The following is a 27,830-nucleotide window of genomic DNA, read 5'->3' as shown; positions in this document are numbered from 1 at the left end:
GAGTGAAAGAGATGCTGAAATGCTAACTTAGCAGCCACACAAGAGAAGGATAGAGATTCTTGTCCAGATAAGTGACATTGTGCTCAAGTCGAAGGATTCGGATTTACTTTAATAGCAAGGAATCTATGCCAATTGATAAAGTAGAAAACTCAGGGATTTTGAGAAGCTTCCTTGTTTTGGATTGATTTTATTGGTCTCTGTACAATAACTGACCTTATTGGACATTTGTTGCTCGGGAGTAGGGACTCTGCATGTTGATGTAGAGTAAGTGTCTACTACTCCAATTCCATACAAAGATTTGAACATCTAATATCTTAGGTCTGAATTAACAAGGGGTATCAATTTGAAAATGTCGGAGATGACAGATCAAGTTCCAGAGGTTTTTTTTTTTGGTGCTAAGTTCCAGAGTTAATTTCTTTTGTCTGCTCAAGTATTGGTGGGTAAAATTACTCGGTCTGAATTAACAAGGGGTATCAATTTGAAAATGTCGGAGATCACAGATCAAGTTCCAGAGGTTTTTTTTTTTGGTGCTAAGTTCCAGAGTTAATTTCTTTTGTCTGCTCAAGTGTTGGTGGGTAAAATTACTCACGAGTGAGAAGTAGCAAATGGCATGGACATTACCATTATGAAAAAATCTGCATGATTATTAAATCAACTTTAATCACTAGTGCTTTCTTATTCATCAATGAAATAAAATAGAAAGACAATCAATTTAATACCTGAAATTACAACAATAGGTTACAATTTTACCAAATTGACATGCACAAAAAATGTTCAAATTACTACAGAGTCCCTTGTGAAGTCAGCAGTGACAAAAAATACACGTATACAATCGCACCAAGATAAAATCTCCAAGCGACAATATACTAGCATTACCCATCCGAAAAAATCGTCTAAGCTCTTCCCGCCGGTATATTATCACCTTCTCCGGTCACAATTCCCTCATTTTCTCTCTGCAAAAATCACCGATACGCGTAAATTAGAGAGAGTAATGGGATAACACTCTCCCTTCATCAAAAAGCCCAATTTCTCTCTCCTCGTTCGTTTTCTCCGACAACGAAACCCTAGGGTTCGAGTGATTTCAAGTGTTGTGAAAGCTGAGGAGAGAGAGATGTACAAAGAAAGGAGAGGTGGCGGTGGATCGAAGGCGGAGATGGGACATGTAGTAGGTGATAGGAAGAGATTAAATGAAGCGTTGGATAAGCACTTGGAGCGGTCCTCTCCCTCTACCTCCACTACTACTGTTAGGTGTGCTAACGGAAAGGATAATCGCTTTTCCATTTCCAAATCAAAGGACCAGCTCAGGAACTCTGCTGCTCCACCTCCTGATAATAAGTGTTCTGATGGTATATATACTCACACAGACACGCACTATACTCCTTCCATTCCTATTTTATACTAATGTTAATTGACTTGCACAGAGTTTAAAATGCTAATTTAACTCATACACACGCAAACACACATGTATGCACGTAGTTTTTTAGATAGTATTAGTGATAGTGGAAAAATATATAATTTTCTTTTGAAAATGGAAGAACAATATTAGAGTGATGGTTGAAAAGTTCAATAGGGAAAATATCACGACAAAGTTTTAACATTTGCATAGTTTAAGGAATTTGAATTCTTGAAAGTTGTGAAAGTTTGTATGGAAATGGAGTAATGTTAAACATTTTAGACATCTCAAAGTTGAATTAAAACATCTTTATATAAGTTGGAACAAAGTCTTGAGCACACCTCGACTAATTCCATCGCATACCTGCTACCTTCCACTAGCACAGATATCGGGTAACTGTACCCACTAAGGTTTGGGCAAATAGGAAGAGATCACTGAGATTTGAACATGAGGCCTCATGGTTCTCCCCCACTTTATTAACGACTAGGCCACACCTTGGCTGTGGTTGTTGTTGCTTTTCTTTTTTCAATGTGTGATGTTTGTTAGTCTCTAGTGCACAATTTGAAATTTAGTTTAATGGTTATAGGTTTCAATTGGAAAGAGTATTGATAATCAGAATCACATTTTTAAGGCATGATGTAAACTTGAGGAGTTTACAAGTGTTAAGCTTTTTCTGCATTGGGGTACTGATGAAGAATGTGGCGACATTAAAGCTTCATTGGTCGTATGTTGATTCTGGTGCTAGTCTTGTTGTTATTATAGTTTCAGGGTAACACATGTCTTTTTAATCTTTTTAAGGTCTGAACTCTCTGAATGACAAGAAAATAAAAAAGGTGAGAGTTGATTGAAATGGCATAAGCTTTTCTGGAGTTCAATTGGTAGAAGCATTAATTCACCATGTTAGAGACTTGGTTAAAATAAAAGGATGGTTTTATTGCAGTATCACCTATCCATTTGTTATGTATGGATGAAATTTTTAATGGTAGTTTTACATAGATGATATGCATGTATTAAGTGAAACAAATCCGGCGAATATTCAAGGATGAAAAATATTTGGAGGCGTAGGAGATTCGTTTAGCTATAGTCAGTGTAACAACTCCAGCGAAGCTTTATGTTTTTTTGCTCTTTTTCCTTCTTTTGACATTTCTTAGTGTGGTGGATCATGGATGGGCATCTGTCAGTCGAATGAGACTACGTCATGCCAGTCATTTTATATCTAATTGCTTTCTTTTAAGGTTTCGTGATTCATTATACTAGAGGGTTACAATTAAGGCCCTGATGTAGGACATATACCAAAAAAAAAGTCCCTGATATAGGACCCTCGTGTTTAGTGATTGACTGATTGTTATGGCATTTACCCTTAGAATTTTCCAAGTTCAAGAGAATGGTCACTCTGAGAGCTAAATAGTTGGTAACATGCAGTGACTGTTTATTAATGAGCATTTGAGAGGATCACATGTCTGCTTTTTTTGCTCCTGATTTCCTGGCCGTCTTCCCAGCCTAATTCTTTTTGGTCATATGCTCAAAAGAAAAAAGGACGTCAAACGAACCTCGTCTCCTCTACCCAGTTTCCACTAGTCAAACGACTCCAGATGCAAAGGTATTGTTTCTAATTTTTAAACATATACTAAATTGAGAAATGCATCTCCAAAGTACAGCACTTCCAAAAAGAGATTGAGAGCGTGCTAGTAAGTACTCGTACCCAATAACCTAAAAGGTGCTAGGGTCAATTCTCATCCATGTTCCTCCCGTTCCCTTCTAGTGTTGCTTTTTATCTTCTTGAGCCGAGGGTCTATCGGAAACAACCTCTCTACCTCCCCAAGGGTAGGGGTAGGCCTGCATACACACTACCCTTCCAAGATCCTACTTGTGGGACTCCACTGGGTTTGTCGTTGATGTTGTTGTTGTTGTTGTTGTTGTTGTTGTTGGTCCTCCCATTCCCATCCATGCTCTCAGCTAAACAAGAAAAGAACAACAATAATAAATTATAATGAAAAATGATAAAATCATACACAAGTAGAACATCTTAAATTGGCTTATTCCTCATGAGAGAACTCTTGAAATCAAAACTAATCCTTCTTTTAGTATTTAAAGTTGGTAAATATAAAATCTAAAGAAAATTTTAATAATTTGAAACTTTTAATTGGCTGGTTTGACCAGTCAATCCATCAACTAGGTTTTGATACAAATTAGTTGGGATCAGGCGAACGAATCATCTGTAGTTTTGATAATGCGACTTTCAAGTAAAAATTTTTATGTTCGATAGCAAGTGTGAAAACTTTGAGCCGAGCTGTTTAAGTTGGACTGCCATAAGTGTGAGCGAACAAATCATCTGTAGTTTTGATAATGCGACTTTCAAGTAAAATTTTTTATGTTCGATAGCAAGTGTGAAAACTTTGAGCCGAGCTGTTTAAGTTGGACTGCCATAAGTGTGAGTTATTCAGATAATCAGACCTTTTGATTGTCAGTTTATGATCTTGTTGCTAGAAAATTAATTGTAATCCATAAGCTATTAGGATAAGGGGATCATAATTTATAATATAAGTTTCGTTGAGCAGGTAAAATTGATCTTTCCAAAACCTTCATGTTAAAGTTTGTGCTTGTGTTTCCGTTTTGCAGCAGAATCTGAAACGGACAGTGAGGCATCAGACATTAGTGGTTCTGAAGGAGAAGACACTTCATGGATCTCATGGTACTGCGGCCTACGTGGGAATGAGTTCTTCTGTGAAGTTGATGATGATTACATCCAAGATGACTTTAACCTGTGCGGTCTAAGCAGCCTTGTTCCGTATTATGACTACGCACTTGATCTGATTCTAGATGTTGAATCTTCTCATGGTGAGTTTTGTGTTTCCAGATTGGAGCATTTCTTTCTGCTCTATGCGATGATTTGCACGTCTGAATACACGCTACAGTTTCTCTTGCTGTCATGATTGTCCATTAATTGATTGGCCTGATTCGTTTCTCTCTCTCTTCACTTAGTTAGCAATTGTAGTTAATGAAAATTAGACAGACCATATTACTAATGGTTTGGCATTTAGAGAGATTTGTTTTCCGTTATGGATCTAACAATTATGTTAGCTGATCCCTACCAAAAAAGTAATTATGTCAGCTGATATTTGATACTCTCTTAGGTGGAATGTCTTAATAATTTGTCTTACGTGCATATATTGTAATCTGCATTTGATAAGATGATTGTTGAATTAGTTTGCCATTTGTATTATTCTTGTTGTACTAGTATGCATCCGTACGGCTCTTATGCATTGCTAGTTTGAAGCAAATCATGTCTTCTACTTGAGAGTTTCAAACGACACAAGAGGAACAGAATCTGCATTTAAATTCTCTGAGAAGTAAATGTTGCATTGGTGACTGGTCAAATTAAAATAGCTCCCGAGCATGATGTACTGAAAATGAGGACTGGTTTGCTGAGTTAGCTTCCAATATAATTTTGTAATCTAGTGATAAACTTGCCAAATGAACTAACCTACAGTCAAAGAAACATAACATTGGATTTTTAATAAGAATTTATTGAAAGTAAAACATCTTATTTTGGATATGAAGTGCTGTTTAGAGTGGACTCTGTAATCTGTATTTTTCTTGTATCTTAGAGGAGACCTTTGGCCTTCTATAGTTACAACTACTGTAAATTTGAAGATTTTTCTCTATATAAGATTATACTAGCAACTTGATGCGAGAAGCATTTCTCCATGCCATAATAGAAGTCAGGTTTACACCAATAGGATTTAGAAAGGTCTAAGCCTGTTATCTTGTGATAGTTTCTCAAAGGTCCTATGATCGATGAGAATGCCTGAAATGTGTAGGTGATATGTTTACAGAAGAACAGAATGAACTAGTTGAATCAGCAGCAGAGATGCTTTATGGTCTAATTCATGCTCGCTACATATTGACAACAAAGGGACTCGCTGCCATGGTAAGAACTTTTTGTATCATTGAAAAATATATGCTCTAATAGCTATAATAATTGAACATATCTGGTCTTTTCAGTTGGAGAAGTACAAGAATGCTGAGTTTGGGAGATGTCCAAGAGTTTATTGCTGTGGACAACCATGCCTCCCTGTTGGTCAGTCAGACATTCCTCGACAAAGCAGGGTGAATATATACTGTCCTCGATGTGAAGATGTGTATACACCTCGGTCAAGATATCATGAGAGTATCCTTTTTGTTCAACTTTGTTATTACTTAATGCAACATAGTTTAGTGCAAACAATATGTTGAATTAGTAGATTTACTAGTCTGCTTTCTTTCTCCGGGTATGAACTTCTCCCTTGAGGAAGGCCCCTGTTGTGTCAATTCAACCAAGAGGGTATAGTTACTATAATTAATAAGAAGCATAGTAAAGTCTGTGTAGAATAATAGAATCTCTTATTAGCTTATGAAGGAAGGGAGCAAGTGTAGCTTTGGAACCAGCAAGGAGGCATTAGGGAAAACCTAGATTCAAGGTCGGAAGTATTGGAACAAGACTCGAAAACGGAACCCTTTCTCTAGCGGCCTCTTGGCTTCTTTCTTTATGATCAGTCCAGGCCAGTAGCTGCTCCTGGCTCTCGGACAGTTAGAGCACCGACAGATAGAGCGAAGAGTCCATAAGGAGAAGAGCCAAGGCTTGTCGTAGATAAGAGTTGTATACGATAAGTTTGAGTCTTATCTCTTATTCGCGAGAATTTCTTCTCTCCGGTCTTGTCTCCTCACTAAGTGGCTGCACACACCTGTTTTAAAGATGGAGTCAAGCACGAGACGGGTATTTACTTGTTCCGGGAAATTTGGGATGTTAAATCCACCTTAGAGTTAGCAGCCAGCATTTTTAGTCATGTTAGCTTTTATGGGGTCTCTTAGTCCCATTGGGGGTTTATATACACTAGAAAATATAGAGAATCTAGTTCTTTATTATTCTATTTTTTTTTTAATTTTTGTATACTATTGACCTAAGATGAGCTTAAATGGAATCACATATCAGTGAGGATTCTCATAGCTTACCCCAACTTGACACATTTGAAGAGGGAATCAATCTGTGAACACTGTTGAATCTGTCGACACATTTGGACATTTACTACCAAGTAATGCAGTGATGATATTATTATTCTATTTTCCATTTTAGCATCTATAACAATGTTGCTTAAGCATTTCCTTTACTGTGCCAAAGACATTGATGGAGCTTATTTAGGAACTACGTTCCCGCACCTATTCTTGATGACATACGGACACCTCAAGCCACAGAAGATTTCTCAGAGCTATGTTCCCAGAGTGTTTGGTTTCAAGGTCCACAAGCCGTGATCCTGGTAGTGACCTACTGGCAATTGTATCCATATTAATGTGCTAGGAGAGGTAATACTTTTAATAGCACATCTAGAATTATTAAGGTTCTGTTGTAGGTTCTCTATTCTCCTACAGGCTTTCGAAGATACTGTAACGAGTTAACTTGAGCTACTTATGTATGGAGATACTTTCCATGCTAAAATTTGTGGTGTCAGAATCTCAGACTGCATTACATACTTTTTTGTTGTCCGAGTTTTATGTCAATGTACAACCATGCATCATAACTTCCATTTTCCACAGATTTCGTAGGCGGCACGTACTTTTAGGAGTGACAAACGGGCGGGTCGGATATGGTTCGGGTCGAAAACGTATAATGAAAAAACGGATCAATTAACCAACCCGACCCATATTTAATACGGATAAAAACGGGTTAACCGGCGGATAATATGAGTTACCCATATTATCCATGACTTCTTGTATATGATCACTTTTGAGAGAATTTTTAGTCGCCTTAACTTGAGGAATCCCCAATTTGAGGCTTTACAAATGTAAAAGTTAGACTCATTGATTATCCATTTAGAATGGTTCTTATTCATATTTGACCCGTTTTTAAAGAGTTCATTATCCAACCCATTTTTTAGTGGATAATATGGGTGGTTAACTGTTTTCTTTAAACCATTTTGCCCCCACGTACGATGGACCTTTTTCAGCCTATGGTTTCACCTTTAGTCTGTGATTTATGTCAAAAGGAGTCCTTCAAATATAATTTTCATCACTATCACACTGCGCTCTTGAATAGTCGTTATGATGTGTCTATAAAAGCCTTTTCTTTGATTTTCCTCGACTTCTGCTTAACATTATTTTTACAGGGTGAAAGGGGGTCTTGTGTGCTGAAATAGTAATTTTTCATATTGTGGCCGAGTCGGTCATAAAAATTACAGTCTCAAAGACTTTGGTTTAATGGCAAATGTATAACAGCTCAGGATGTGTGATAGGTGCACATAGCAAATTGAACGCCGACCTCACTGTTACACTGAGTTTGGTACTTCAAATAGAGAAGGGTAAAGGGCAGACTCATTGTCCATTAATCTTAAAAGCTTAAAATAAAGGTAAAAATATTAGTCGCCTAACCAATTGTTACAAATTCTTGTGCATACTAGTAAAATAAACTTATGGTTCAAGTTCAACCCGTAAAAAGCCTTTTCGCTCAAACCTGTGTTAAAGAGAAGAAAATCAATATGCAAGAGACGTTGGCTTTCTTTGTAGATCAGTCACGTTTTGTGGTTATCATCTTAGAAACTGGATGATATTGGTCGAAATTGGATATTATTATAACTTTTTTTTTAATTCATCTTACTCTACGGGCTAACTAACTCGGATATTATCTATTAGTCATTAAATGTCAATCACCTGAACTTAGATGATCAAGAATTTATGATGTTAAATCATAAGTTTTATGTCTCCGATCATGTGGTTAACTTTTGCATGCTAGTAAACTCACATTCCAGTAAAGAATCAGTGCATCAAATTTGAAGCCACATCTTGTTCATCACTAGAAAGGCTGCTGCCCAACACACGTGAATGTAACACAAACCGGTTACCAAGTTTGACCATAATTAATGCATCCAGATAACTCTAAACTTGACTGCAACAAGAGGCAATAATGACAGCAATCATCTCAGATTAAACTAGGTTTTTTCCCTACAGTATACTGAGCTGGTTCACAGCCATCAAAATTTCACGAGGAAAAACAACTCTGATCTTGAAACAGCAACGTTGGGCATAAAAGGTAAAACGTGCTCAACTCTCAGTCTGCTCCCTCAGTCTGCGAATTGTGCTCCTAACTGTCACAGCACTTGCAGTGCTGTTGCAAAGGAAATAAGAATTAGTTAACAATCACAAAAAGTGAAACTTGGTGTTACTGCTAAGAGAAAAAAAGAAATTATTTGACAACAACAAAAGGGGAAACTATGAACACATTCAAAGAGTAATTACTTCAATGTATATGCGCCACCAGCTTTTACTTTGCCACAATCTTTGCAGCCCCATATCCCCACTGCCTTTCTCTTCACAGCATACTGAACATAAAAATAAGAATCCGGCAAGCACAACAAGCACAATTTTAAAGCAGACTAATGCTCCGTAAAGAACAGAAATGCAGAATTGCAGCATAAATATGGTAAATATCACATTCCTAAACCAGAAAACCATACCTTTCCGCAAAACTCACAGAAGTACTTGCTATGCTGGCTAACCTCCATCTTCTTAATCTGCTTCCGCAGACTAGCACCATAACGGGTGCCTGAAAATAGAGAGCAAATCAAGTCAGGAGGACAACTTTATCAAAAATTAAAAGCACATAAAATTTCAACATCACAAGACATGCTAATCATTATCCTACATCACAGGAAGATGTAAAACTATAGCATTCCATAAAAGTTCTCATCATTTTAGCCACAAGAAAATGGGAACTAAAACAAGTTCAGAAGAGCACAAGTTGTCCTTAAATTTACCAAACGGGCCCAGCAGCTATAGAATCAGAAGCATAAACAGTCAAGCATAGCCCTTAATAAAGTTACACTTAGAAATGCATGAATTTTCATAAAGACAAAGGAGACCATAAGAAGGAAAATAAGAGGTAATAAGTAGCCATATACATACCATACTTCCCAACTATTCCAGCCTTCTTTGTCCTCTTAGTCTGCAACAAAGATAAGTATATCAACTTCATAACTTGGCTTTGAAATGGATAACTTTGAAAAGAGCTTGACTGAACAGAGTTCTATCTACACTAGCTCAACAAGGTCTAGATCTAGGTCTTCCATCCAGTTGTAGCCATAGTGAATCCATACAAACTACAGGGTAGCTGGCCTCTATGTCAGTTTTTTTTAATAAGGTAATTAGGATATCATTAATAGGCATCAAGAAGATGCAGAGATTGCAAAAGAAGGAAGATGTCAGCTCTAATAAAAAAAAAACTATCATAAGACTAAGGAGCTGACAAAATCCAAAAAAATATCAGAATATTTACCAGTGAATGATTCACACAACTAAAAGATTAACCAAACACTTAGCCTCTATGTCAGCTTTTCAATCATAAACAAATTGCTAAACTGCAATAATTGACTTCTCACAATGCAAGCCATTTAACAGCAGCCTCAGTTGGATAAACTATTCGAGAAGACATGGTAATAATGCAAAAGAATCAATATCTTGCACATGTTACTATTTACAGTATCTCAATAGATTCTTCAGCCTGACACTGCTAGTGCTATATAAAACATAGTTGATAAAAAAGGAAATCTCACTTAGCTTAGCAAAGAGCCAATAAAAAATTACACCTTATCAATGTGGATCTCGTTTTATTTTGTGAAATAACAATAATATGAACTGCATGTACATGGCGCTACTTACACTGGCTCAACTAGGTCAAAATCTAGCTCTTCTATCGAATTGTTACAAAGTGATCCATGAAAAATACAGAGTGGCTAGCCTCTATGTCAATATTTCAATCATAAGATAGATGCTGAACTGCAATATCTAACCTCCCAATGCAAGCGATCTACCCAGCTGCCTCATTGGGATGTACTATTGTCTATTGAGAAGAAATGGCAGCAATCCAAAAGAATTGATGTCACCCACACGTTACTGTTTACAGTATAATCATTTAAACTTAATTCCAGCAAAGCCAATTTTCTGATGAAAGTTAAGAGACAATTTTAGCATACCCTAATGTGTCATATTCAAAGCAGCGATTTGCTTATTGAACTCATTTCATAAAATATAACTGAACAATTATAATTTTTTTTGAAGGAAAATATATTTATACTAAGTTCATAACCATATCGACAAATAATTATGGCGCTGTGGCATTCTGCAGTCACTAACTTAAAATCCGTCTATCCAAACAGAACTATGATAACCCTTCTGAACAAGCTCTCAGTAACTCATAACACAACTATACTCGCTCAAAATAAGGGCGGAGAAGTCACAAAAAGAAATGAACACCAAAATAAACACCCAAAATTCATGCATAATACAAAAATAGCGTACCATATTCGCTGTGAATGGAGGTTCCCGAACTTGTGAGAGGGAGCAGCTGTTGCTGAAAGGCGATGACAGAAGACAACCCTAGCCATCTCTTTTGTTCGCCGTCTTATACCTTCAGCAAAGTAATCAGTTTCGCACTTCCGTTAGACCATTTGTGGATCGGGTAAGGATTGGCCCATTTGGGTGATGTTCAGATTGAGGGAGAAATTAAAAAATAGCCAGATTTACAAGTGGTCATTCAAAAATAGCCATAATTTCAAAAGTAATCGAAATTTAGCCAACAAATACTATTCAAAAGTAAAGATATACTTTTGAAAGTAAAGATAAATCCAAACGAAAATACTATTCAAAATCCGAAAAAATACTCCAGCATAATATACTGGAGTTTCAGTATAATATACCGGTCCAGCATAATATACTGGAGTTTGGAGCACCAATGCTCCAATCTCCAGTATATTATACTGGAACTACTGGAGTTCCAGTATAATATACCGGTCCAACATAATATACTGGAGTTTGGAGCACCGGTGCTCCAATCTCCAGTATATTATACTGGAGCCAACAAAGTATACCGGTCCAGCATAATATGATGGAAGTTCATACATAGGTGCATCGAACTCTAGTATAATATGCTGGACCGGTCTTTGTTGCATCAAAATAGTGGCTATTTTTCAATGACTTGACAAATGCTGGCTATTTTTGAATGACCAGTCCGAAAACTGGTTAGACCGTGCTATTTTAACTTAGATTGACCCAAATCGTTTTGGGCCTCCGAGCATATAAAGGTTGATTTGCAAGAATGGCCTTGGAAGTAGGTTATCTTGAACTTTAATTTTAACAAGTGTTACCTCTTTCTTACCCCGTGAAAATCACTTTTGATTTTTGACCTTAAAAGTTTGCTCATGGGACAAGCGGCGGTCAAGAAATTAATATCATCCATTTTCAAAATCATTAGGTATAATTTGCTGAGCTTAAAATTATATTTTTGGGCCTCCCAAAAAAATAATATCCGATAAATGAATTTGTTTTGTATATTAAGTATAAACTAGTATTAGAGTACGCGCTTTGCGCGTGTACCTTGCCTCAATAAATATTAAAGTTCATAAAAAAAGTCATATAAATATTATTTTAAGAATTATGTTTGAGTTATATAATAAAGTCAAAAGAAGAAAGTGTAAAATCATGAAAATGATGCTTAATGTTGATCCTATTTAATTAACTTAATAAAGAAAGAAGCTCTACCTCATGAAAGTCCTTAAAATCTTAAATGTTACTTCTACTAAAAATAAATTATTAATTATAATACGATTTCTATTCAACATGAACGACACTTATGAAGGATAAAAGTTAATCAACATTTCATGTTAATATTTCATATTTTTATGATATATTGTGTCAATATATATAGATAGATTAGACTCATCTATCGAAAAGTTTTTAGTGCGAACATTGGTCCTTAAATCATATCCCATCAAAATTATGGTGCAATTTAATTATCTGGATTCAAAATTTTAAATGTTAATATAATTTATTAATACATAATTATAGTTGAGGGAATAGTTTGATTTTCTAATGCTACAAAATTGAATATGTCGACCAACTTCAACTTTGTGACAATTAACTTCATATAAATTACTCTACAAAGTTTTAGATTGTTAGGTGCCTTGAATATTTTATTTTTAGTTAGGTTTATTTCCAAAACTTTATATTTATCTTATACTTTCAGATTATTTATTTTCAAAATTAACATATAAAACAGAAATGTGTAGGTAATTTTCAAAATTTATTCTTTGAAACTACACTAATTAATACTTCCAAATCTAAAATCCTCGTTGTTTTCAATCAATAACCTTTTTTTTTGGCTTTCTTTGTACTTTTAAGCTTTATAAATGTTTAGGTAAATATACCCATATTTATAATAAAATATATTATATGTCTACTTAACGTGAGAGGGTTCAAATTTTTGGAGTTAAAGAATAATTATTTTACCCAGTAAAGAATGTATCTATATATATCTTAAATTTATTTGCTTTTAAATTCCTAAATATTAGGAATTTATATGTAGTTCAAATAAGGAAATACTTAATAGCTAAAATTGTATTTATTTTAAAATCCTAAATATTACTAAGTAATAGTTAAATGACGATATTGTCTAATGTAAACTTACTTTTAAAAGGGTAAAAAGAAGAACGATATTTTGCTAAGGGTTGTCGTGCTTTTAATATAGTATGGATAAATAAATATATATACATATATATATATATATATATATATATATATATATATATATATATATATATATATATAAATTTATATATAAAAAATCACTATTATTTGGTGAACTACGTTTGACCTGATTCCTCTAATTATCCGCCAAAAATAAAAAAATTCCAATCGTCTAATTACTTGTTTAGAAACTTCTTTCTTTAAGATGAAGATTTTGACTGTGGAATCAAATTTTTGTAAATGCCAAAATTCTTTCCACACGATAGCAACCTCGTCACTTGCTGAGTAGATATTATTAGCTTACATCCAAAGTACATACATAAACTTAAAAATATGTATTTTCCTTAAGAAAAGATTTTCTAAAGAGTTTCTTGTCACATAATCACAAGTTCACAACAACAGAAAATCCTTCACCTGCATAAAGTATAAGCATACAATAAGCAAAATTAGACAATTTTTCTGAACTTATAATTTATTGCACTGAAGTACCTAACCTCTATCTTCATGTAACAGAAAGTACAAGTCCATATTTTTATTACTAATAAAAGACAATTTTTCTAATCAGCATGTTCGTCATCATTATCACATCCTCGCTGCTCATCTTTTAATAACGAAATTTTTTATGCCCCTCAAACTTATACTAACACTCTACTAACCACGAATTTTGGACGGTCTATGAGGAATTTAGCCATAACAACATATATATATATATATATATATATATATATATATATATATGCTACAATAAAATGAGTGGTATAATGCTGCCGCACCACGACACAAATAAATGACAAAGTACGAGAAGGGAGACTAGGTAACAACTTCCTAATATAAAGTTTTAGAGCGAACCTGTGCAATAATAACAACTATTAATTAATTTGTTCAACTTGCAGTTTTAAATTCATATGCATCATGGGTCATACTTCACTTATTGGTGCTCAAAATCTAGTTTGTTCATTTCTAAAAGGATCTTTACTTAGGTGTTTGCAGACTTTTAAATAATAAAATAAGTATTTTAAAGTATAAAATTAATTTTTTAAACTTTAAAGTTTTAAATTTCAATTTTGAATTTAAAATTTGAAATTAAAATTAAGTGGCTACATAAAATTATTTAATAAGACCAATATGTAAGGATTAAACTTCAAATGCTTTCATTTAAAAAAATATGTAAGGATCAAACTTCAAAGACTTTCATTTCATATTTCATTGCATAATAATACTTCAAATTAACTTGTTTTATAAACTAACTCATTAAGCTTAAATAAGTCTAACAAATTCAAAATATCCCAAATTATCTCAAATCAACTTAAATATGAATTCCTGGAGGACGCACAAGACAACTCTTGTTATGCCTCCTTAAACCAGTTGTGCTCTCCCACTTTCGATAAACATTAAAGACTCGATCACCGTTCTTGCACTCTACTTTGCGAACTTCTTCATTTTCTTCTACCACCTCAAAGTGTTCCCAAATATGTGAATGCACTCTAGAAGCATGGGGCATGATTTAACGTGAACCTAACAAAAATGGTAACCACTTCGCTTGATAATTGTTATTTTGTAGTGGTTACCGTAAATAATTGATAAAACTTGAAATATCAATTAATTGAGAACTTGAAAGTAATAAGCAATTCAATAATCAAAAGGGAATTGAGAGAGAATTAAAGTAGAAGAAGAGAGTAAGTTGTGGAAAAAAATAAAGAAGAAGGGTGTAACGACCCGACCGGTCGTTTCGAGAGTTATAACCCCGTTTCCCCATTTCTGCTTCTTTTTATGTTCTTCATCTATATTATGATATGTCGGGTCAGTTGGCTCGGGTCTGGAGTGGTTTCGAAGAGGATTTGAGACACTCAGTCTCTTTATGAGAAGCTTAAGTTGGAAAAGTCAATCGGATGTTGACTTATGTGTAAACGATCCCGGATTTGAATTTGATAGTTCTGTTAGCTCCGTTAGGTGATTTTGGACTTAAGAGCATGTCCGAAATATGTTTTGGAGGTCCGCAGTAGAATTAGGCTTGAATTGGCGAAAATTAGAGCGATTTCGGTCGGTAGTGGAAAATTTGATATCGGGGTCGGAATGGATTTTCGAAAGTTGGAATAGGTTCATGTGTGATGTGTTATAAAATTTGAGGTCATTCATACGTGATTTGGTAGGTTTCGGCATCGTTTGCGGAATTTAAAAGTTTAGAAGTTCTTAGACTTGAATCCTAGGGTAATTTGGTGTTTTGATGTTGTTTTGAGTGATTCGAAGGCTCGACTAAGTTCGTATGGGGTTATATAACTTGTTGGTATGTTTGGTTGAGGTCTCGGAGGCCTCGGGTATGTTTCGGGTGATTAACGGAACAAGTTTGGAAATTGGAGGAGTTGCTGAAGTTGGAACTCAGCTATCATAATCGCACGTACGGATGTCTCATCGCAGGTGCAAGCCCGCAGAAGCGAGCGGGGGATTGCAGATGCGAGATTGGAGGAGCTGGGCAGAAGGCGCATGTGCGATGAAGTTCCCGCACTTGCGATGGTTGCAGAAGCGGAAAAGAAGGCGCAGGTGCGTGTATTGGTCCGCATGTGCGATGTCAATTCTGCACCTGTGATGATCACAGATGCGGTCTAGAGGCACAGAAGCGGTCAAGGATTTTAAGTGATTTTCCGCGGATGCGGAGATTTTTGCGCAGAAGCGGCACCACAGGTGCGCATATTGAGTCGTAGGTGCGAAAAGCCTGCACAAAACCTATAAATAGAAGACTACACAAATTTTTCTTCATTTCTACCATCTTGAACACGAACTTTGGAGCTTTTGGGAGTGATTATGAAAGGGATTCAAGGATATTCACTGAGGTAAGTTTCTTGAGCTCTATTATCATTAGCTATGGTGTTCTTCCGTTGATTTCTCACCCAATTAGTGGAGTTTTGAAGTAGAAATTGGGGGTTAGGGCTTGGAATTTTGGAGAGTGGATTTTGGGGATTTTATGGAGCAATTGATGTCAATTTTTGATGAAATTTGTATGGTTAGACTCGTGAGTGAATGAGCGTTTGGGTTTTGTGACTTTTGTCAAATTCGAGGCGTGGGCCTCGGGGTCGGGTTTGAGCCAATTTCGGTATTTGGGTCCAATTTAGTAGTTTTGTTTTGAGGAATTGGTTCCTTGGCATATATTGATTGTGTTGTATTACTTTTAGCTAGATTCAGGACGTTTGGAGGCTGGTTCGGGAGGTAAACGCATCGCGGAGTAGGGTTTTGCTCGGATTGAGGTAAGTAAAAGTTATAAATCTGGTCCTGAGGGTATGAAACTCCGGATATCGTGTCGTATTACTATTTTGGAGGTGACACATGCTAGATGACGGGTGTGTAGGCACGCACCGTAGGAATTGTGACATGGTCCATCCCGTGAGACTGTAGAATCTATTAGCCTACTGTTTACTATGTGTTCCCTGTGTGTTTATGGATATTGATTGCACTTCATGTTAGAAATCCTGTTTAGGCCTTGTGATATCACTGTTGAGACCCGTGAGGTCGTGTACTTGATGAATTAACTGTTGTTAGTTGTTTTGTTCTCAGTCATAATATTACTTGCGTATTTTTACCTCCATCCCCTCCTATTTATCATTAATACATGTTATTATCTTTGTTTTGGCGGAATTATATGTTTTTCTGATAGCCCGAGGGACTGGAGAGGTTGGTGACTGAGATAGGGCCTGAGTGCCGAGTTGTGAGCTATGTGAGTGTGTGTGTGTGTGTGTGTGTGTGTGTGTGTGTGTGTGTGTGTGTGTGTGTGTGTATATATATATATATATATATATATATATATATATATATATATATATATATATATATATATATATATATATATATATATATATATATTTATGATCAGGTTGCACACCGCAACGAGTCTTCGGGCTGATTATTTATATTGGATCAGTTTGTATGCTACAACGAGCCTTATGGTTGTTTATATATTTAATCGGGCTGCAAGCCGCAATGATATAGCTTTTGGGCTGAAGGAGCCCCTCAGGATTTTGCACACCCCAGTGAGCGCAAATACCTATTGAGTATGATTATTGAGGGCTGAGAGCCGAGTGTTTAAGCTGTTGAGATGAGCAGAGTGACTGTTGCCTTGAGAGGCTGTACTTGCTTTCAGTTAATTGTTGCACTTAAATGTTATTTGTCCTTGTTGTACAAATTTCTGGAAGACTTGATATCTAATTTACTTGAGCACAAACTGATGTGTACTAAACTATTGAATTTGAAAGTATGATTGTTCTTATTTGAAAGATATTGAGATAACTGTATTTGCATAGCTCGTCACTACTTCTCAGTACCTTATTTGTTTCTGTTACTTACTGAGTTGGAAGTACTCACGTTACTCCCTGCACCTTGTGTGTAGATCTAGGTGAGACTGGTTACAGGTATCGTTGAACTCATGCATGGTTGACTGCTCGGAGATCTACGAGGTAGCTGCCAGCGTCTGCAGCCCTTGGCTCTCCTTCCATTGTTGTCTTTCTTTCTATTTTTGTGGCATTTGACGGATTATTGTAAACTTTGATTCTAGACCAGTTGTAGATGCTCATGACTTAGTGACACCCCGATGTCGGGCTATCTTTTCGCATTTTGTATTTGAGTTGAACTCTTTTATGAAGTTTTTTTAGTATGAAAAAGCTTTAACTTATCTTTTAATGAAATATTGAAGTGTTTTAAAAGTGTGTCGGCTTGCCTAGTACCACTATAGGCGCCATCCCGATAGGATTTAGTTTTGGGTTGTGACAAGTTGGTATCAGAGCCTAGGTTACATAGGTCTCACGAGTCATGAGAAGGTTTAGTAGAGTCTTGTGGATCGGTACAGAGACGTCGATACTTATCTTTGAGAGACTGTAGAACCCTTAGGAAACTTTACATTCTTGAACTCTTGTCGTGCGAATCTGTTGATTTTGGTAACTAAACTTCTGTTATTCTATTCTCTCACAGATGGTGAGCACACGTGCTACCGTCAGGATGGACAACCACCAATACACCCAGTTGGGGCCGCGAGAGGCCGATGTCATGATAGAGGTCATGGTAGGGGCAGGGGTGTAGCCCGCACAATAGCTATGACAGCATATGCAAATCCACTGGTTGCCCCGGTACAAGATCAGGTCCCCAGTTGTGGATGCACCAGCGGGACCAGCTCAGGCACCAGTTGTGCCCTTTGTGATTCCAGGTCTTTAGGAGACCTTAGCTCAAATTCTAACCGTGTCCACCGTTCTTGCTTAGGTGGTCTCTGTTTCTGCTACAGCAGCCACTTCCCAGGCTGGAAGAGGCACTCAGACTCTCGCCGCCCTGATAAGTAGGGATTTTGACCGCTTATTTGCTCTCTTTTACTTGCGTTTTAGCTCAAAAATGCTTAAAGGTATTTCCGAAAACTAACAGAATGTGCTTACTTGCAAAAATATTAGGAAACGAGCCAAAGAAGTCAAGATCAACTCATAAAGGAGACAAAAGTGAACAAGAACCAAAACAGGGCAAAAAGGGCTAACAGTGCGGACCGCATAATTCTAGTGCGGCCGCAGAAAGAGTTCAGAGAGTATGTTTTGGCCAGTTCAGGGAGTGCGGACTGTACTGAAATTGTGAGGCCGTAGGAGGTCAAGGGACCGCAGGATTGAGATTCAAAGAGCTGGAAAATTAAGGAGTGCGGACCGCATTACTTTTATGTTGTTGTAACCATTTTTATACGGACCGCAGAAGACCTCAAGTTCCAAGCCCAAGTTCCCAAGAGTGCGGACCGCAACACTTTTGTGTGGCCGCAGAACTCCATTGTGCGGACCACACCAGAATTATGTGGCCGCACAACCTTCGTAGGAGCATTTTTTTCAGATATTTTCAGCTTAGTATAGATAGTACTTTTAGTCATTTTTAGGTTAAGTTTAGTTAGCAAAGGTGCACCCGAGCATTTTTCTTTGCTTCTTTGAGTAATTTTGTATTAGATTGACTTCTTAACACTAGATTTTCTTTGTTTAATCAATGATTATACATTCTATCTTAATTTCTTCTTGCATTTCTTTATTTTTCATGAGCAGCTAAATCTTTAGCTAGGGTTGTGGCTAAACCCTAGTGTGGGTACTTAATGAGTATTTAATTTTAGGGCTTGTTTGTGATTGGGTTAGTGATATTTAGCCTTGTTTATGCTTAAATCCTAGAATGGTTGCAAACATTGATTCATGCCTTTTTGACCTAGTCTTTGCTTGAGAAAGAGAGACTAGGTTTAGGAAAACTTGGCTAATAAGGAATTGGTCAAGAAATTGATAGCCTCAATTAAAGGGTCAAATCTAGAGATAATAAGACCCGACTTGAGCATATCACTTGATTTGTGCAATACCCATTTGTGCTTGAGAAAGCCAAATTGGGCAAAATTACTCAAACTACTGAGAGGCATAGAGTGAGCAATTGTGTGTGATTGCTATACCACGACCCCGATAAATCAAACTTGCCCTATAGTTTACAACCCGTTAGGTAGCCACCTAGGTGCAAGTCACGACCTTAGATTCCTTTATCATTTGAAAAACAACCAAAATGAAAAACATTGTCTTCTAGTTTATTACTTGCAATCATTAGTTAAAAGTAGAAATAGAAACAACCAATGAATATGTAAAAGTGCAATCTAAGGCACATCATACATTTACTCTAGTTATATACCTAATCCAAATTCTAAGTCCCTGTGGATTCGATCCCGACTCGTGTTGGGTTTATTATTGCTTCAACCGCCTCACTACCTAATTGTGGTGTGAGTTTTGACGAGATCAATTTTTGGCGCTGTTGCCAGGGACTTAAAGAGATTTAGATATATATCTAGGTTTTTATATGTTTTCTCTTTCTTTCCTTCCAAGTCACTAATTTTTTGTTTGAATTGATTTTAGGTACAAAAATAGCTCTCAACAACGATCCCATTGGAAATGTGCCATTGGGGGAGGACGTGGAAGATGATGCAATGGATGAGGTTCCTATTGAACCTCAAGCTAATAGACGAGGCCGCTCGCCTCACGATAATGTGCATGTCCCTCCCCCACCGATAATTTCCAAATGAGGGTTATGCAAGTGCTATAGTCCCGCTCCGCATTAGGGCAGACAACTTCCAAATTACCAACGTGATGCTTACACTCTTGAACAATGGTATTTCTTCATCGATACTTGTTGGGGGAGAAAGCAAACAAATGTTTCTGAGGACGTTCTGAGGTTGAGGTTATTTCCCTTTTCTTTACAGGGAAAAGTATTGGACTGGTTAGAGAGGTTGCCCAACCATTCCATCACCACTTGGGATGTGTTGGCAGAAAAGTTCATTTCCAAATTCTTCTCTCCGAGACATATGGCAACGCTTTGGGATGAGATTCTTGCTTTCAAGCAAGAACCCAATGAGCCATTGCATGAGATTTGGAAAAGATATCATACCATGGTTAAAGAGTGCCCGAACAATAATATGACTGATGACATGATCTAATAGACCTTCTACAGGGGGATCAACACAACTAATCAATGTATGGTTAATCAACTCGCCGGAGGGAAGTTCATGAACACGCCATATGTGAAGCTTGTAAAATTCTTGATGAGATGGCGTATACCTCTTTGGCGGGGCAAACTAGAGCCAATGTACCAAAAAGGTGACCCTAATGTTATTCACCTACACAAGGAGCCACGTGATCATGGGCAAGCTATTGCCAAGTTGACTTCTACCATGAACCAATTGGCCAAGGTTCAGCTTCAACAAGTTCAAGGGCCAGAACAAGTGCATGCAATGGAAAGTGTGAATATTATGGTAAACAAAAGATGGAAACAAGGTCACAAATGCAAAACCATCCGGAACAATTCATGCAAGATGATAGTGGTTATGATCAAGGTGATTCATTCAATGAGCAAGATGAAGAAGTTCAATATTTCAACAATTATCAAGGTCAAAGAATCAATGCTCAAGGGCAAAACCAACAACAATGGAGATCATAAGGGAACTAAGGTAATTGGAACAACCAAAACCACCAAGGCAGTTAGAGTGGTGGCAATTCTAATCAAAGCAATTGGAACAATCAAGGAAATCAAGTCAATTAGAGTAATCAAGGCAATTGGGGTAACAACAACCAAGGCAATTGGGGAGGTAATAATCAAGGAGGGTGGAACAACAACAACAACCGGGGGCCGGGTTTTCAAAGGCCTCCGATGTTCCAACAACCAAGCAATCCACCTCCATATCCTTCCCAAGGCCCGAGATCTTCTTCCAATGAGATGGGTAGAATTGAAAACATGTTTAAATAGATGATGGAGAAGAATGCCGACTCCGATACTCAAATAGCCTCGCACGACACTTATATTCGGAATTTGGAGGTTTAATTAGGCCAAATCTCACAAGCGTTGAACACTCGTCTTAAGGGGGCACTACCTAGTGATACGGTGGTGAACCCGAAGGGTGGGAATAATATGGGACATGCTATGGCCGTGACTACTAGAAGTGGTAAAGGCGGAGATGTAACCACCTCAAATCAAAGAAGGATTATGGATGAATATGTTGTGGTTCAAGAGGATGATATCCAAAGAAATATGGTTCAAGCTAATGAAGAAGTGAGAATTGACATAGATGAAAGTGTGGAGGAGACGCAAGAAGAGGTAAACCCGTCTAGGGAACACATAATTGACATGCCAGAACCAGTAGTGCCAAAGGCTAAGGCACCAATGCCAAGGCTCCCTCCTTCATACCCTCAAAGGCTTTCAAATCAAAATAGTGAGAACCAATTCAAAAAGTTTATTGATATGATGAAGAGTTTGTCCATAAATGTGCCATTGGTTGAGGCATTAGAACAAATGCCCAGATATGCAAAATTTATAAAGGATTTGGTAACCAAGAAAAGATCAATGAATTGTGAGACCATCAAGATAATTCATCAAGTGAGTGCTATTGTGCACTCAATGGCTCCAAAGTTGGAAGATCCAGGCACTTTCACAATCCCTTGCACTATTGGGAGTGCCGATTTTGCGAAAGAATTATGTAATCTCGGTGCAAGTATCAACTTGATGCCCTACTCTGTGTTCAAAACTCTAGGAATCGGGCAACCAAGACCAACATCCACGAGGTTGCAAATGGAAGATCGGACAATAAAAAGGTCTTTGAGCATTATTGATGATGTATTCGTTAGAGTTGATAAGTTCATCCTCCCGGCGGACTTCGTTATTATTGATTGTGAGTTGGACTATGAGGTGCCTATCATTTTGGGTAGACCTTTACTTGCTACGGGGAAGGCTTTTGTTGATATGGAGGCCGGTGAGCTCACTTTTTGGGTGGGTGACGAAAAGGTAGTCTTCCATGTGTGCAAATCAATGAGGCAACCGAATAGTAATGAAGTTTGTTCATTTGTGGATTTGGTGACCGACGTGATAGTTGATGATGCTAGTGCAACAATGAATGTTGAGGACAAATTGGAAGCAGTTTTGCTCAATCTTGATGATGATAAGGAGAGTGATGGCTATGTGGAGTGTGTAAATGCATTGCAAGGCATGGGTTCGTACACTTATGAGCCCCGAAAGCTATCTTTGGATCTAAAAAACCGGAAGACTCATCCAATAAAGCCCTCAATCAAGAAGCCTCCTACCTTGGAGTTAAAGCCATTGCCCCCGCACCTCAGGTATGAATTCCTTGGCCCTTCTTCTACTTTGCCGGTTATTCTTTCTTCGTTCTTAACTAACATGCAGGTAAAGTCCACATTGGAGGTACTACAAAGGAGGAAAAGAGCAATCGGTTGGACTTTGGCGGATATCCGGGGCATAAGTCCCTCCTTTTGAATGCACAAGATTATCTTGGAAGAGGGTTCCAAACACTCCGTTGAACATCAAAGAAGATTAAATGAAGCAATGCAAGAGGTGGTGAAGACGGATATAATCAAGTGGTTAGATATCAGGGGTGTCTACCCCATTTCCGATAGCTCGTAGACCTCTCCGATGCAATGTGTCCCAAATAAAAGGGGGCATGATTGTGGTAACAAATGAGAAGAATGAATTGATCCCAAAAAGGACCGTTACCAGGTGGAGAGTGTGCATGGACTATAGGAAGCTCAATAAAGTTACTCGGAAAGATCATTTCCCGCTTTCATTTCTTGACCAAATGCTTGATAGGTTGGCCGGACGTGCTTTTTATTGCTTCCTTGATGGATACTATGGCTATAACCAAATTCTTATTGCTCCCAAGGACCAAAAGAAGACCACTTTCACATGTACTTATGGTACTTTCTCATTTTCAAGGATGCCTTTTGGGTTGTGTAATGCATCGACAACTTCTCAACAGTGTATGATGGCTATTTTCACCGACATGGTGGAGGACATTCTTGAGGTCTTTATGGATGATTTTTCTGTGGTTGGGAATTCGTTTTAAGATTGTTTGAAAATTTTGGATAGGGTATTGGCTAGATGTGAGGAGACAAATTTGGTGTTGATTTGGGAGAAGTGTCACTTCATGGTCGAGGAAGGCATTGTCCTCGGCCATAAAATTTCAAAACATGGTATTGAGGTTGACCAAGCCAAAATTGAGGTGATCTCCAAACTCCCTCTCCTACATCCGTGAAGAGAGTGAGGAGCTTCTTGGGTCATGTGGGTTTCTATCGCTGATACATCAAGGACTTTTCCAAGGTGGTGAACCCATTGTGCAAACTTTTGGAGAAGGATGCCAAGTTCCATTTCAATGAAGATTATATAAAGGCATTCGAGTTGCTTAAGTTCAAGGTGACTACTACTCCTATTATCACCACACTAGATTAGAGCTTACCTTTTGATCTCATGTGTGATGCTAGTGATGTTGCGGTTGGAGCTGTGTTGGGACAAAGAATCAACAAAATTTCCATCCAATATACTATGGTAGCAAGACCATGAATGATGCCCAAGTCAACTACACAGTGATTGAAAAGGAGTTACTTGCTATTGTTTTTGCCATGGAGAAGTTCCAGCCATATTTGATGGGTACTAAGGTAATTGGTCACACCGACCATACGACACTTCGGTATTTGATGAGCAAGAAAGATTCTAAGGCAAGGTTGATGCAGTGGGTGCTTCTTTTGCAAGAGTTTGATCTAGAGGCTCAAGACCACAAGGGTAGTGAGAATCAAGTGGCGGACCACTTGTCCCATTTGGAGGAGGAGGGGAGGCTAAATGATGGCCTTGAGATAAATGATTCCTTTCCCGACGAATAATTGTTAACCATTTCAATGACCGGGATGCCATGGTTCGCGCATCTAGCCAATTATCTTATGAGCGGCATTGTACTAAATGAGTTCTCTTCAAACCAAAGAAAGAATCTCAAACAGGATGGCTTGAATTATTATTTGGATGAGCCGTATCTTTTTCGGATATGTACCGATGGTGTGATTCGGCGATGTATACCGAAAGAAGAACAAATGGAAATTATTGAAGCTTGCCACTCTTCACCGTATGGTGGTCATCATGGTGGAGCTAGAATGGCTACAAAGGTTTTGACTTGTGGATTCTATTGGCCTACCCTCTACAGGGACGCTAGTGAACTTGTCAACCGTTGTGATGAATACCAAAGGGCCGGTGCGGTGGGATTTTAGAAAAGAGTGAGATGCCCCTTACAACTAGTTTAGAGATTGATATCTTTGATTTTGGGGTATTGATTTCATGGGACCGTTTGTAAGCTCTTGTGGAAACAATTACATTTCGGTGGCTTTCTTGAAAAAGAACATCTTTACAAGGTTTGGTACTCTGACGGCCATTATTAGTGATCGGGGTTTGCATTTTTGCAACCGGGCTTTTGATGCTTTGCTCATAAAGTTTGGTGTCACTCATAAAATCTCAACCCCCTACCATCCTCAAGCAAGCGGACAGGTTGAAGTCTCCAACCGGGAGATCAAGAGTATTTTGTCAAAGACTGTGAATGCCAACCGAACAGATTGGTCAAGAAAACTTGATGATGCTCTTTGGGCTTATAGGACGACCAACAAGATGTAGATTGGGATGTATCCACATCGATTGGTGTTTGGGAAGGCATGTCATCTTCCGGTAGAACTTGAGCATAAGGCCATGTGGGCGTTGAAAAAGTTGAATCTTGAGTGGGATGTCGCTGAAACCTAAGAGTGGTACATTTGAATGAGTTTGATGAATTCCGGTATCATGCCTACACAAGTTCGTTGCTTTACAAGGAGAAGATGAAGTACCTCCATGACAAGTATATCCACAACAAGGAGTTCAAAGAAGGTGGTTTGGTGCCATTGTTCAATTCCTGGTTAAGGATGTTCCGAGAAAGCTGAAATCAAAATAGAGTGGGCCCTTTGAAGTAGTGAATGTAACCCCCTTTGGTGCTCTAGATTTGAAAAATAAGAATGGTGAGTTTTTTAGAGTCAATGGGCACCGGGTTAAACATTATCTTGGCAAGGTTGATGATGGCCACATTGTGGTGGTTCTTCATTTTAAGTGATTGGTAATTTGCGTCGTGCCACGATGTTAAATCAAGTGCTTTTTGGGAGGCAACCCATGCATTTTTCTTTCTTTTGTTTTTCTCCTTTAGATTAGATAGGCTTTGTTTTGTACTAACCAGTTTTGAAGTGTATGCAGGAATGGGTGTGCATTGTAGGGACTGTGCATGAAAAAATTGGCTAAGTGTCAAATGCATAGTCTCTGAAGTTGGCCTGTCAAAATTGCTTAAGGAATTGCGGCCGCGCATATTTTTGTGCGGTCTGCACTAATGCTGTGGCTGCACTCATTTTTGTGCGGTCCGCAGCCAGTCGTCTCAAGGGCAGGTAAGGAGTGCGGACCGCATTAAAATTATGTGGCCGCACTCAGGTCAAACTGTGGGTCTGACGGGTCAATAATATAAATAGATCTTTTCTCCTCATTTTACAACTTTACGACCCTGAACTCTTATCACCCAAAACTACTACAGTGCACCCCATTTGTTCTCAATATTCTATCATTTCATCGACTTAGATTCTCACCTGCATCTTCATTACTGGTATGTTAATTTCTTCATTAGATTCTTCATCTTGTTTGATTTTGTTCTTAGATTTAGGGTTACTTACATGCCTAAAAATGTCTATGTTTAGTTGTTTTTACTTAGAATCATGTGGGTAGTTTCTTAAAACGTTAATTGGGATCTGGGTAAGTAGCTAATGATGTTTGATTCGTAAAATATGACCACTTGAGACCAAAATTGCATGAACCCTAGGTCAGTGCCAGTCAAATTTGAATTGTGCGGCCGCACACATTTTTGTACGGTCCACAGTGGAGGCTATGCGGCCGCACTCATTTTTGTACGGTCCATAAACCTTTGAGTTAGGCAAATGGTGAGCTTGACTTATGCGGTTGCACCCAAAATTGTGCGGTCCGCAATGACCTCGTACGGCCACACTCATTTTTGTGCGGTCCGCAGTGATGAACTACAGAGACCCCATCAGTCTGAACCTAGGGCTCTATGGCTGCACTCATTTCTGTGCGGTCTGCAATGGGCACTCTGTGACCGCACTCAATTTTGTGTGGTCTGCAATGGGCAGTCTGCGGCTGCACTCACTTTTGTACGGTCCGCACTGCCCCTTTTGAGAATGTTTTTTCTGCAACTTCTACTCATGTTCATGCATACATTATAAGCTTCAAGTGTAAATGATTTCTAGTTCCTATGTGTTGGAGATAATGGTCCGTTCATGTGGTAGAGGATATACACCACAAAGGAGGGAAGAACCCTCTCGAGGCCGGGGTCGAGGCAAAAGCAATCTACTTCTAGCAACCCAAAAGGTTATCAGCAAGAAAACAACAGCCAATAGAGCCCCTGACACCTCAGAGACCAGTAAGTACATCCCATCTGGGGAAGCTTCTGAGGATAACTTCGTGCAAGCATAGTCGAAAGCCCAATCACAACACTTCCAATAGAGATTTCATTTGGTCAATAAGTCTTCTTCAGGTGCCAGTTCATCTGAAGGTTCGGAAGAGGGAAGCCAAGACTCTGAGCCCTCTTCCTCACATGCCCCCCTGCTCCAATAAACTTAGATGATGATGATGTTTCAGATGATGGGAGAAGGAACGATATAGTAGTGCCGGGTTTAGAAAGATCAAGGAGGCCAGAGATATGTGAGGACAGATTTGTTAGTGCCAATGCCTTCGCCAAGTTCAGGGAACGGTGGCCATAGAGGTCGCTCACTCTTGAGTGACAGTTCTTAATAAAAGACCTGAACAAGCACAACCCTAATGTCCTTAGACAATTTCAAGAGCAAAAAGGTTGGAAATGGTTCACCTCCAGTGTCCTAGATGCAAATGAGTACCTAGTCAAGGATTTCTATGCAAATGTTTCTCACATCAAGCAGGGAACTAAGGTGAGAAAAGTGCGGAATCTGAAAATCCGCTTTGACTCCTGTGCACTAAACAAATATGTGGGGTTTGATGAAGTGAAGGCAGTGCAGTATTTGGAGAGTCTAGCCATGGGTGATGCAGCTCGTCCATGGTTGGCTGAGATTCTAGCAATCCCAGGGTCAACATCTCTGTGGTTCACAACAGGGTTTTTTCTGGGCCACCCTAAACTTTGAAGCAAAAGAGTGGCAAACGTTTGTGAATAGCCGCATTGACCCATGCATCAATGAAAACATGCTCCCATTGATTCAAGGGTAAAGCTACTACCTCCACTGGCCAATCTGAAGAGCCAGTGGTAGTGGTTACTGATGCAGCTGTTGAGCCTTCCACAACAGTCGGTACTTCCACCGGGACAGCAACCATGCCACCATCTTCATCCTCTAGTCCACCAGCTTCTGCTAGATTAGCAGTTCCATTAACAATGCCAGCTTTATCTACCTATCCTCAGACTGCGCTGCAAGTCTCCTAGATATTGGTAAGTCTCAACAACTGGATGCAGGCAGCTACTACAAAGCTGACTAATATATCCAGTGCTGTTGCAGCACAGTCCTCA

The 27,830-nt window shown here is 38.3% G+C and overlaps 2 protein-coding genes across 5 annotated transcripts; one reads left to right on the top strand and one right to left on the bottom strand.

Annotated features, from left to right (window-relative positions):
• The first annotated feature begins 843 nt into the window (after positions 1–843).
• LOC107814282 (casein kinase II subunit beta-3) lies at positions 844–6,900 on the top strand. 4 transcript variants are annotated; one of them, XM_075219243.1, is made up of 5 exons: positions 844–1,346; positions 4,016–4,231; positions 5,230–5,324; positions 5,399–5,564; positions 6,552–6,900. In XM_075219243.1, exons 1-5 carry the CDS (start codon positions 1,112–1,114, stop codon positions 6,680–6,682), a joined length of 843 nt encoding a protein of 280 aa, XP_075075344.1. In that variant the 5' UTR covers positions 844–1,111; the 3' UTR covers positions 6,683–6,900. The 4 variants fall into 4 exon arrangements, with proteins under 4 accessions (XP_075075344.1, XP_016495150.1, XP_016495149.1 ...); XM_016639664.2 differs by having other exon boundaries at positions 5,215–5,324; XM_016639663.2 differs by having other exon boundaries at positions 849–1,346; positions 4,013–4,231; positions 5,215–5,324.
• A 1,266-nt stretch (positions 6,901–8,166) lies between these two features.
• Positions 8,167–10,858, bottom strand: LOC107814281 (large ribosomal subunit protein eL43). The gene is made up of 5 exons (XM_016639662.2): positions 10,718–10,858; positions 9,326–9,365; positions 8,878–8,966; positions 8,660–8,742; positions 8,167–8,528 (listed from the first exon to the last, which is right to left on the bottom strand). Exons 1-5 carry the CDS (start codon positions 10,718–10,720, stop codon positions 8,465–8,467), a joined length of 279 nt encoding a protein of 92 aa, XP_016495148.1. The 5' UTR covers positions 10,721–10,858; the 3' UTR covers positions 8,167–8,464.
• Between the last annotated feature and the right edge of the window lie 16,972 nt (positions 10,859–27,830).

The sequence above is a fragment of the Nicotiana tabacum genome, chromosome 8 (assembly GCF_000715075.1).
Source record: "Nicotiana tabacum cultivar K326 chromosome 8, ASM71507v2, whole genome shotgun sequence".
Taxonomy (NCBI): domain Eukaryota; kingdom Viridiplantae; phylum Streptophyta; class Magnoliopsida; order Solanales; family Solanaceae; genus Nicotiana; species Nicotiana tabacum.
This window is presented reverse-complemented; position numbering and strand designations above follow the sequence as displayed.

What these genes read in the sequence shown, in the direction of transcription:
- LOC107814281 (XM_016639662.2), bottom strand. An exon ending in TGGAATAGTTGGGAAGTATG is followed by an intron (nt 8,967 to 9,325) that starts GTATGTATATGG and finishes CTCTATTTTCAG; the next exon opens with GCACCCGTTATGGTGCTAGT. An exon ending in TCTGTGAGTTTTGCGGAAAG is followed by an intron (nt 8,743 to 8,877) that starts GTATGGTTTTCT and finishes TTTTATGTTCAG; the next exon opens with TATGCTGTGAAGAGAAAGGC.
- LOC107814282 (XM_016639663.2), top strand. Translation starts at nt 1,112, where the DNA reads ATGTACAAAGAAAGGAGAGGTGGCGGTGGATCGAAGGCGGAGATGGGA. An exon ending in AGATGTTGAATCTTCTCATG is followed by an intron (nt 4,232 to 5,214) that starts GTGAGTTTTGTG and finishes TGAAATGTGTAG; the next exon opens with GTGATATGTTTACAGAAGAA. An exon ending in TCGGTCAAGATATCATGAGA is followed by an intron (nt 5,565 to 6,551) that starts GTATCCTTTTTG and finishes ACTGTGCCAAAG; the next exon opens with ACATTGATGGAGCTTATTTA.